Source organism: Corvus brachyrhynchos, unplaced genomic scaffold (genome assembly GCF_000691975.1).
Source record: "Corvus brachyrhynchos isolate BGI_N302 unplaced genomic scaffold, ASM69197v1 scaffold80, whole genome shotgun sequence".
NCBI classification, from domain to species: Eukaryota; Metazoa; Chordata; class Aves; order Passeriformes; family Corvidae; genus Corvus; species Corvus brachyrhynchos.
In genome coordinates, this window is record NW_008236769.1 from 14,567,360 (window position 1) to 14,578,841 (window position 11,482).

Below are 11,482 nucleotides of genomic sequence, written 5' to 3' on the forward strand. Positions count from 1 at the left end.
GAATCATGGTAAATGTCTTTGGCAAGTGAGCTCTAAGACAGAAATGTGGTTTCTACAGAGAGACAGAAGTGCATCATCATATTAAGTACATGTAAAGATACTAAAATCAGTAGTAGTTAACAAAAACTTTACCACTTTGTGGTAAAATAACAAAACTATCATTACCCAGTCGACAGTAGGGGAGAAAGGAAAGGGATGCAGCAGGTTCCTCTTCTTTGCAATAAAAAAAAGACCATTACTTCATTTCAATTCTCCCTCAAAAGTTACAACATACCAAAGAAATGTTGTCTCAGAGCAAGTAGAATGAGTGGGAATGCATGTACCTGGTACGAGATTAAACTGCCAACAGCCATTCCTGAGCAGTGGAAACTACTGATCAAACTCCCAGATAATCCCTAAGAATCTTGACTCCTTTCTGGCTTTGCCCGTGACTCACTCTGTAACTTTATGTGACTGTTCCACCAACTCCAGTGTCCCATCTGCCATTTCAGGATGATCATTTGCTGTGATCTATCCCAAGGTTTAATTTGTTCTAACACAGTATATTAAAGTCATACTTCAGGTTACCTTGCCGTAAGCTTCTGCTGACACAGATGACAAAGAAGCAGCATTCATCCTCTGACTTATAACTGTATAGGGAGGGGGAAAAAGCCCACAAGGAAAAGAAAACCCTGCCTTCCTGCAGCTGACAGGTAATTTTGAATGACATGACTGATCATGCACTATTCCATGAGCCGTCACATTTTCTATTTTAGAAATGCCTCACATGCTTCTGCAGGCTGACTGGCAGCCACTTAAAATATATTTTTAAATTAAATCTTGAAACTTCCATTTGTTAGATATTTGTTTACTCGCCAGTAAACTTATTCCAATCGTTTTCTGACTTAATAACCTCAAATGTCAGCTTGCCCCTGGAAGTTGGGCTGTCACCATGATTAACAGTTCTCTGTGGACATGCTGAGATTCAACCTAGAAAGCGAGTCCAGCCTTTGAGACTCATACATATTATCTGCTTTGTGCTAAGTAGCAGCCTCGCAGAATCTTAAAATAAAAGAATTCACCAAGCAGAACATTCTACATAGGGAAACAAACTGAAGTCACAGATTACATTCCCATTCCACTAAGCCCAAAATGTTTAAATAACACCAGAGGTGAACACCTAGGTAAGAATCCTTCAAGTTATTCTCAAAACATACACATCACATAGAAACCCCTTTTTCATTAGATAAATGTAACCATCATGCACCGAGACAACCAGCTGGGAAATCTGCTGTATTACTGAGGCTTCTTTAATCACCCAATGTAACTGAAGCCTTGGATATTTTAAACTTCTTCCTTTTATACACTTCAATCAAGAGAGACCAAATTCCTAAGGACACCTTAAAACCAGAATATCCTCGGAGCTACTATGGCATGATAAATGCATCCAACATGGCAAGGAACTACTATATTAGTAGGCACAGAAGTAAAACTTGTGACTGAATTACTCCTTGGTACAACTACTCAGAGATTGGCTTCTTCCAAAACTCTTGTGTGCATGTTCCAAAACAGTAATGAGAGAATGCTAATGTTGTGTGCAGGAGGATAGATCCTGCTCACTGTTCCTTCTGCCTGGCACCACAACATTCACTTTAAATGTCAAGACAAAAATTTGTTGCCATTATTACAGTCACCATTATATTTTACTGTCATCTGCCTGTACTGGTGGAATTTTTAACACCAGCTTAATTCCTTTCCTATGAAAAAGTCTTTCCTCTTGGAGAAAGTTATTTATATTGAAGAACAACGACCTAAGTAGCAGTCTGTATTTTGTAACTACATAGAGGAACCCTACTATGGTTTTGCACACTGAAGCTTTGTAAAATATTTTGGGCTCATGCTTTTATGTCATTATGGAAAAAAATCCAAATAAACATGTCCATTGCAGCTGCTCCTTGCAGACAACACCCACTTACAGCACTGGGAGTTCACCAAGCCGAGGCAAGGCTTTGTATTTTGGAAAGCAGTCACCACCTCTGTGCATGAGGGAGTCCAAGAAAATACTGCAGGTTAAGCAATCAAAATGTACTTCAGTTTAAATTAAAAATAACCTGCAAACACTTGTAACAGATTTTATTTAAGAAGTGTGAATTTTGGTAAGTTAAGAAATTTAGCTTAAAAACCTGTGACTGAGGAGACTGGGAATTTGAACGTGGAAGAGGCCTGGAAGTTCTTCAAGCCCATGGTGTTAAAGCTATCAGAATTTTATATTTCAAGTAAGGAAGAAAAAAAGGTTGTCAAGTCCTTTACTTCTTCCTAGCAATCACTTCCAAAGAGAGGTTAGAAATGGTTTGACAATCTACAAAGATTGAAAAAAGGTCAAAAGGAAGAGCTATCAAAGGAAGATATGCAAGGAAAAAAAAAGTAAGGAAAAATGAGCTATTCAAGTTAGACCACACAAAGACTATTAAAAGTTGTACCAAAAGGTTTTTCAGTCATATGAATAAGAATAGAACAGGGGGAGAAGCATCAGGATCACCAAACAATGAAGACAGGACAGAAATGTAAGATAATTTTCTTTTTAAAGTTAAATTAATGCTGTGACTCAGTTTTTTGTGAAGGGGAGGCAGCTGGCCATGGACCAGTTAGCAAATTAATGGGAAGAAACTGTATCAACCTGAAGGTGAAAGCAGAACTCAAATAACTTAATGCACTTAAATCAGATGAAGCAGGAAATCTCCATTCCAGAACTGTAGCACAAGCACACACACAGGATCACAGGTGAACCTGTGAAAAATTCTTACAAAACCCTGTCAGAATGTCAGAACAATTCAAATTTTGACAGGACAATAACAAGTTTGTAGCTATATTTAAAGAGCAAATGAAAAAAAAAAAATCCCACCAGTTTGATTTCAATAGGATGCAAAAGTGTAGAAGAAATTTTAGAGATGCAGAGACAATGGCATTTTCTACCCCTTTCCAGCATGTAATTACTAAAGATACATTCCTGATTGAGAGATATTTTCCCTGAAGGAAAAGAACAAAGCTTCAAGAGAAAAAGGGAATGTAGTACCCTGTTTGTAGTTTGTATCATGTATTATGCCACATGGAAAATTTACATGAGAGCTGCAGATAGGCTTTTATAGTAAGTAAAAAAAAAAAAGTTTTAAAATGAGCAAGAAATCGGCTACAGCAAAAAGACATCAAAATGCCAGAAAGGTGCTAACAGACATCTTAATAGATTTACCTTAGAGCTCAGTTCAGCATATATTCCCATTAATGCCCTTCCTGTGGGAACTTGAAGTCTCCCAAAGCCATTTGTAGAAGACATAAAACTGAGAAGCACATCTATGTGGGAAAGAGGATTATAACACCATGTAGGAAGAGCTGCACAAATCTTGTAATGCAGAGTGTCACACATGAAATTGAATTCAGTAATGAACAGGACACTTGGGGAGTTCATCAGTTAGAAACAGCGATGGGAAGAAACGCTTGGGGCTATCAGTTGCTCCACAAGAAAACATGAGCCATCAATATTAACTGGCTGCAAAACAAGCAAAGCCCAGGATACATCACACCTTACAAAACAAACTGGTTGATTGACCTCACTTACTGGGAGGAGTGGGGTTGACATCAGGACTCAGTGAAACTAAAAGGCAATGTCAATTTATGCCCAATACAAATTAGCCCTGAATGCAGCCAAGCAGAAGTCAGACACACATTTCCAAGAAGAAAACAGTCAACAGGAGTATTTGAACAACTTACAGTGTAAGAGAGACAGCAAGATATTTTCTAAACACAAATTCTACAGTGTAGCAGAAAGCTGAACTAGCTCCTCAAAAAGATCCTTTTCAATCATACACTCCATTTAATGTTACAGAAATAAAGCCCAAGCTCATAGAAGGTACCTTTTAGGAGATCAGCTAACACAGCTGGGAAACAAATACCACGTTTGGAGAAGCCAAATCCTTCCAGCTTTGCTTATTATTAGCTATGTTCACAATCTGTGACATATCACATGTCAGAGTGACAAGTAAGACAATGAGGGTAACTCAATTAATTCATTAATCATCTTAATAGGCTAAGGGAATCCAATAGGATCACAGTAACCCTGCTACTCAACAACTGCACATCACAGAATGGATCTGCTCCCTAACTCACACCTAACCCAGGCCAGAGGATTGGCTCTGACTGCAGGGTCTGAATTACCATCTCTGTAATACTGAAAATGCTGAGATCCTGATGATTTCAAAAGACAGTTGAATAGGGAGCTTTTGCATTGGAAGAGTTCTCATGACATTGAATTACACAGAATTATTCCCAAAGAGTTCAATCAAGAAAGTAATTAGAAAAATTAGTAAATTAGAAAAATATAATTTTTTTGATCTATATGTTAAAGTAGTCATAGTTATGATATTAAAGAATAGACTTTAAAAGCAAATATCCTGGATCCAGAAAGATACAAACACTTGGAAAAACAGGACTAAGTCAGCAAAGCACTTTGCCTCTCTCGCCTAATCTAAACCCAACGTGTATTGGACAGGTGCATCAGTATTGCAATAGCTACTTTATAACCATCATCAATCCAGCTACTCCTTAATTTCCAGGTATCATTAAGCATTTTAAAAGATTATTTTATGAAACATAGTTTCCTAAAATACAAGTAAAAGTATGACTGAAATTGAGGAGACTTGAGGAAACAGCTGATGTTAGAGTTTGCTGTAGCAATGCAATATGCAAAGACAGACTCCTCTCCTGGTACCCGTGAAGTACTTGAGCATGGCATGAGAATGACCTCACTTGAGCATTCTCCTGTTTTCTGTGCATTTAAATCAGATTTTGTTCAATTTCTTTCAGACAGGCATGCAGAGATTTCAAAGCAGGTCACAGGAACGAGATTTGTTCTCAGTAAGTTTTGAGGCTCACTCACAACTAAAAGTGCTCGAATATCACAAGGCATGACAATGAGCCAGAGATGGGCAAATGCAGAACAAACACCTCATGTACTCCAGCTCTCATTATTGTAACCAATTCTAGCTGGGATGGCAAGTGTGGAGCACACCTGCTCATACCAACAGCACACAATTTTGAACACACAGTCAAAACTTGGTTTTACAGCTCAGCCATGAAGACGACAACTTCAAGTGCTCCTCAGCTCTGGACACTAGGGCACCGTGACAGACTTCAAAACACCAGGAAGAACAAAACCCATTAAGAGACATCATTCCCTGCTGCACATACACACATACAGGTAGTTCTCTCAGGAGCAGTCAGTCCTCACCCTGCCTCAGCAAGTCACTCTCCACGTAAGGGAATACAGACATTTGAATTGGAAAAAAACTGTGTAGTTTTGCGAAAGACAAAACTGATTTCTAACTGATTTAATGAACTGGTAAGGTTGTATAAACATGAGAATTGTCTGTTTGGTTCAGTGGTTTCCAGTTTGAGACACCCATGAACTCTGCTACAGTGCTTGCAGAGGGTAAAAGAGCAGAGGAAACTCAGTATTACTGTAAAGATACCATGCATGCCCTGGAAGATTTTTAGGGATCCACAAAGATAAAAAGTTTCAAACACTCTAGTCACAGAACCCTTTCTCATCAACAACTATGCTGCAAACTCTGCTTCTATAGATAAAATAGAAGTAAACATACAATTAAGTATAAATGGATGGGTAATTTACTTATTAGAAACTTGGAAAAAAGCTCACTTATTCCACATAATGTCAGTAGGTTTCTACATGAATGCACTTCTGTTAACTCTGAGACATCTCACTTTCTGTTTATTATTTGACAATGTGTTGATGGAACTGAATTTCCACTTAGACTCTCTTTCCTAAGAATTCACAACTCATTCAGAATCCACCCATATGGACTGAAGATATCTGTAGATTTTTTGCCTTTCTTAACTGAGAAAGAGATTGTGAGAAATCACGTTAAAATAGACAAAGACTACATCCATCATAGCACGCAAAAATTAACCACCTCAAAATTACGTGTAGTTTCTCAAGGGAGGTGAGGTGATCTATGCACTGATCTGGACAGTCAGTTAAGCTCTCAGTTAAGTCAGAGGTTGAGAATAAATGAGCTTCTGCAATGAATTAACATAGACACACAGGCAATACAAGGACTATTACATTCCAGCTGATGGTATCATGCACCCTTGACTGGATATGAAGCCTCTCAAGAAGAAAACTGAAACTTAAAATCAGGTATCCTATGGTAAATGATCCTGAAGGGCTATTGGAAAAGACACAAATACTGAATGATGTGTTTTGAAAGATTGAGTGTTTCTACTTTGTGTCCTTCTAGCAAAAACAGCTGATCACCTGGTAAAACTCAAAAGGCAAATAAATATGAAAATTATTCATCCTACATGCAAGCAAAAGAAAGAACAAACCATCACCACCAGAACACTGCAAGCACATCCCTTGCCCTGTGACTACACCACTTGAACTAGAAACTGAGGTGCAGAACAGACTGCAGAATTTTATATCCATAATAATGGCCTTTGCACCTCTACCAGACACAATCAAAATGTCCGTCCTAATACTTCAATGCCAGGAAGAAAGTTCCCTTTACTTCTCTCTGCCACTATGTTACAGCAGAGACTTTTAAAATAAAAAATACACATTCATTTAGATTTTAACTTCATTCAAAGAGGATTTTTATCTGTAGATCCTTTTCAAAAGCCATAATGACTACAATGTTGTTGGATGTGACAGGCTTCTAGAGACCAACCAGAGCCTGGAAAAGTAAGGCATGTTACTCTTCTAACCAACAAGAGAAGCAGCTCCAGAAACTATCAGCCACCCTCCTTGCCAGCCAAAGAAGTGCACAACAGCAGCTGACAAGCAAGAATGGCATAAAAGGAAAGGTGATGAGATCATGAGCTAATAGGAGAAAGAACATGCTGCTGTCTGTGCCTCTACGGAAGCGCCACACGGGACCTGTGAACAGCTACACTGGTAAACAAATTCCCACTGAACCGGGATGCTTTGCATGTGGATTTCCAGAAAATATAGAAACAAAGCCACAAAACACTGATTCCTTGTGTATTGACTTTGACTTTCTTCAAGGAATTCATCTTGCTGACTCTAAATAATAAATTCACACCTCAATTTTTGTCAAACTTATAAAAAAATAGTAATCCTTTCCTCTTTTTTCCTTTTGATTCTCTGCAGACAGTGATGACTGTCACATTCTCAGCCTGTGCCACACCAGAAATTTCATTTATATGCACTGGAAAATAAAAATCATCTTCAAAGTCTCAGTCCTCTCATACATCATCACAGTGTTCAAACCAACTCAAGCGACAGCCACTGTGCCAGCTGAGCCAGAACTGCTCCTCTCCCTCTGCTCCTTTCCAGCAACCCCACAGAACAGGGATTCAAGGCTCAGGATACTGAAAAGGATCTGGAGATCCTTTCTGCTTCCCAGCCAGTAACAACACAGCAGGGGAATCTCCAACCTTGCCCAAGGTCACCAAACCCAACCATGAGGCATCCTCGCTCCCCTGCACGAGCATTGAGCTGGTTAATTAGCTGGAAAGTTTCCACAGGATTCCTAATGGCAAAGGAGGATGGGCAAGGGAGAGAATCAAGAGTTAGAACCGGGAAGTGATGGCAAAAACTAGCTCTGCAGGGATGAGGTCTAAGAAAAGAGTGTGGGAAAACCTGTGAAAAGGACATAAAGAATCCAGCATGGGAGTTATCCAGACAGGAGTTGTGGTGGGGAATGGAGCAAACGAAAACTCCAAAGTGATGAAAACTTGAAAAGCAAGAATGAAAAATAGAAATTAGACATGTCTTGTGGTTTTTATTGGAGAGAAACAGACAAATAGTGTTCAGCAAGTAAATCATTCAGTAAATTCCACTATTTTTTTTTCCACAGCTATTGTGACCAACTGAATAGCTGTGCAAATACTCCCAGAATGATGACAACATTCATCACACTAGAGATATCAAAACACAGCCTATCTGACCTGCTATTAGGATGCTAGTGGAAAATATATTACAAGTAAAATTCTGCAAGCAACAGACAACAGAGAACTATCATATTTCACCCTTTGGCACTGCACGGGGAGGAGGGAAGGTTTTTCACAGCATATTCATGCTTGTATTTGTCAACTAGCTTGGGGACATGTAAACTTCCTTTCAACACTCTCTCTCTGCCCTCCTGTATGACTTAAACCACAAACTCAGATTCAATAAACTCCAAATACATCTTTCCAAAAACACAAATGCCATTTCAAGTCTGAAGATAATCTGTCCTCTTGTCTATTTTGGGGTGAGATCTGATGTGGTGACAGTGCAGGTCTAATAAATAGATTATCAAGATTTAATGACTTGCTGTTAAAGAGAAAACATGAAGTGAAACCAGACAAATCAGGTAGGAGCTCTCAACTGAACAATTAATTGCCTGGTGGGGGATTTGCCTGATGTGGCTGTTAGCAGGGAACTTATGACTTAAAAACACCCTCTTATCAACAGAGAAGTTGACACAGAAAAATAATTTCTACATTTTGGTCTAGGCTACTTATGTTCTCAGGAATGATGATTAATTGCTTCAGAATCCTATTGGAAAAAGTCTGTCTTTATTTTCCTAAATGATCTCTTGTTCTCATGCAGCAGTAGGGAAGCACGCTCTAAAATTGCTGGGCCCAAAATGTTTGGGAGAAAGTTAACTTTAAGCCACTGGAATATGTTGTAGAAGCAGTCTGCTAGTCTGGGAAGTTAGCAGACTGAGATCCTTCCTGCCTTTGTGAAGAGCCAACAGAGATTTTACAAGTGCTCTAACCTCTCAGACAAGCAGAAACTTAAACTGGTTGGGTCTGAGCATGTAATGCAGCCAAAAGGAAGAGCAGCACCAGGAGCCTGTACCAGCTGGGAGCATCTGTACTAATGCACCTACTTCACACATTACACAGGCTCTTACAATCCCAGGGCCAAGGACTCACATATTCTGTGTACTTCAGTGTGTGCTGCTTCACTTGTTTTCTGGTTCTAAAGTGCCTGCTTTTCAAAAAGCAATCTAAAGAATAACAGGCTTTTTTTTCTTCCTGTCTGTATAGGAACTCTGGCACTTCCAGCCTTTCTTGTTTTATTCTTTTATTCCTCATCTCCCAGATGAAGTTTATCTTTGTCACCATCTCTTTGTTACACATTTTTACAACTAGTTAACTGCCCTCATAAACTCCTCCTTTGAAACACATTTTGGATGTGATAAATATACAAAAATAAACAATAAAATTTATATACCTGTACCAGCCAGATCCCATCTTTCGTGTCTTCTACAAGCTCATAGAAATGCATTTCACCACTGAAGTTTGTACTGGAAACTGATTCAGAGGCCTCTTCCTCTTTGAGAGCTGAATAAAGCTCTCCTTCCATGAGGTCTCCTGAAAAAGAGACAATTGGAGAAATTCGACTAAAATGGCACTGGAGAAAGATTACTTCACGAATTCTAGTAACAGCTTAACTAACTATATTTGAACGGTTGCTCAGAGAACCTTTTCAGTACAAAGGTAGCTAAAGTTGTTACTATAATTCTATCTCTGGTGACATGACTATGAACAAATTGACTTCAGTAAGACCACAGAAGACACGAACGCTCTGTTTCTGATTACACAGATGTACCACACGCATGAGCACACAAAGGAATAAAAACATCTAAGGTTCATTCTCTGCAAATAACAACATTCAGTGGTTGAGAGCAATTTTAGTCGGTACATCTTTGCTTTCATTTCACAGGCTTGCAATTTTGCAGCAAGCAACTTCTTAACACTGATAATTCAAACAGACTTCCAAAATGTCAATCATTAATTTTGGACCAAAACCCAGTGTAAAGTAAAAATCTCAGGCAGTTTAGCTGTTGGCTTCTGTTTGCACAGTTGGGAAAAGTTCCCATGAACTCCAGTTGCAGCGATGTAAAGAGCTCACAGTAAAATCATCTGATTATGATTCCTTGGCAATCTCATTTCCTTCTCATGTTTTGTTTCACAATCATTACAAACACTGTTAATGACAACCAGCATTCTAGTAACTAATCTACTAAGCTTTAAGAAATGAAGTCTTGTCCAAAACCAGTTTCCTTAAAAATACAAAAATAAGTGTAACAGCTGAAACCCTTGAGGGGTTTGCAAAAATATTCATAAAATTTAGAGGAAAAAAACCCACCAAAACACAACCACGGAAAAATGCTGCAAAGCCTGTTGGTATGAGAAGTGTTTCCATGACATTTGAAGAAGTTGGTTAATACAGTTTGTTTGGAGTTAAACACTTCCCTGCAGCATATGCAACCCAAACATCATGACATCATGAAAGTACCTGACAGCCAAGGAGTGAAAGTGATTGGAAACAAAAGTGAAAGTGCCTAATGCTTTTTACTGTTGGAGCAGCAAAGCCAATAAACAACATGAAAACATAAACAAACAATGAACAGTAACAGCAAATTAGATTTAAATGCCCAGGATTAATATCAATTATTTAAACTAGAATTTTTAAGGTTATATGGCAGGCACTACATCCTTCTAAATCCTTCTCCCTCTCTGTCCAGATATTAGAGACCCTCACTGCCTATCCTGCTCGCTGGGATTTCTCTCTGTCCTGGATCAGCAGCCCTTCCATCATTGATTTAAAACCAGCTACGCACATTTTCCTGCTTGGCTGGCACTACAGCTATTACATCAGCCCCATCTCCCAGTCCTTGGGGCCAGCTCCCTCCGACTGCTCCAGGCAGCATCCTTACTTTCAGGACACTTCTGCCATTCTTACATCTCCACTGCTCTCCATCCCTCGCTGTTCATCACCCCCAAGAAGTCCACCTCCTTCACCTGGTTCTCCTTACTTCCGAAATGCCTCCCTGCCTTTTTCCAAGCTGTTTTTTGTACGCAGGAACTAGTTCTGCTCCCCTTGTATAAAACCACCTCAACCTTGGGTACCCATCCCTTCTGCTCCTCAGCTATGAAATCATCGCTTTCCTTGAGGCCCATCTTGATAGCCGTACCTGTAATAAACCCAGCAAACGGGTGGGAATACACGGGACCAAGCTGGCCCCAGCTGTAAACAGTAGCCTACCGCAGCTATTTGGTGTCTCTCCTCCTCGTTTTTCACGGCAGACGACATTCGCTCCCATCTGTGCCACCCGCACTGACCCGACCGCCCGCAGCGGAACTCCCGGCGAAGGGGAGGGAAGGGCCGCTGCTGGTGCCCCGTCCAGCGCAGGCCTTTCCCTCGGCGCAGCCCGCTCGGGCTCACAACGCCGCCGGGCTTTGACCGTCACCCCCCGAGGTCCCCGGCCTCCCTCCATGGGCCCCCTTGCTGGGGGGAGCCAGCTCGCTCCCCAAACCCGCCCTCCGAAGGGAAGCAGCGCCCGGGTCTCCATCCAAGGGCGGCCAGAGCCCACGCGGGGTGGCCGGACACCGACCTCCGTTCGTCCCCCCGGGTCACGGGGAGCTCCGCGTACCTGACTTCTCCACCAGCTCCCGCACATCCTTCTTCTCT

General features: G+C 40.4%; 1 protein-coding gene across 3 annotated transcripts in view; it reads right to left on the reverse strand.

The window, feature by feature from the left end:
- Window positions 1–11,475, reverse strand: part of LOC103611200 (E3 ubiquitin-protein ligase RNF103) — a 33,812-nt gene extending 22,337 nt beyond the window's left edge. For 2 of the 3 annotated variants that reach the window (XM_017727783.1, XM_017727781.1), the window contains exons 1-2: window positions 11,445–11,475; window positions 9,239–9,378 (exon numbers count right to left, since the gene is read on the reverse strand). In XM_017727783.1, coding sequence (XP_017583272.1) covers window positions 9,239–9,370 — 132 coding nt within the window. In that variant the 5' untranslated portion in view covers window positions 9,371–9,378; window positions 11,445–11,475. Of the gene's footprint in view, window positions 1–9,238; window positions 9,379–11,444 lie in introns of those variants that run through there. The other variant, XM_017727782.1, reaches the window with a different exon arrangement.
- Between the last annotated feature and the right edge of the window lie 7 nt (window positions 11,476–11,482).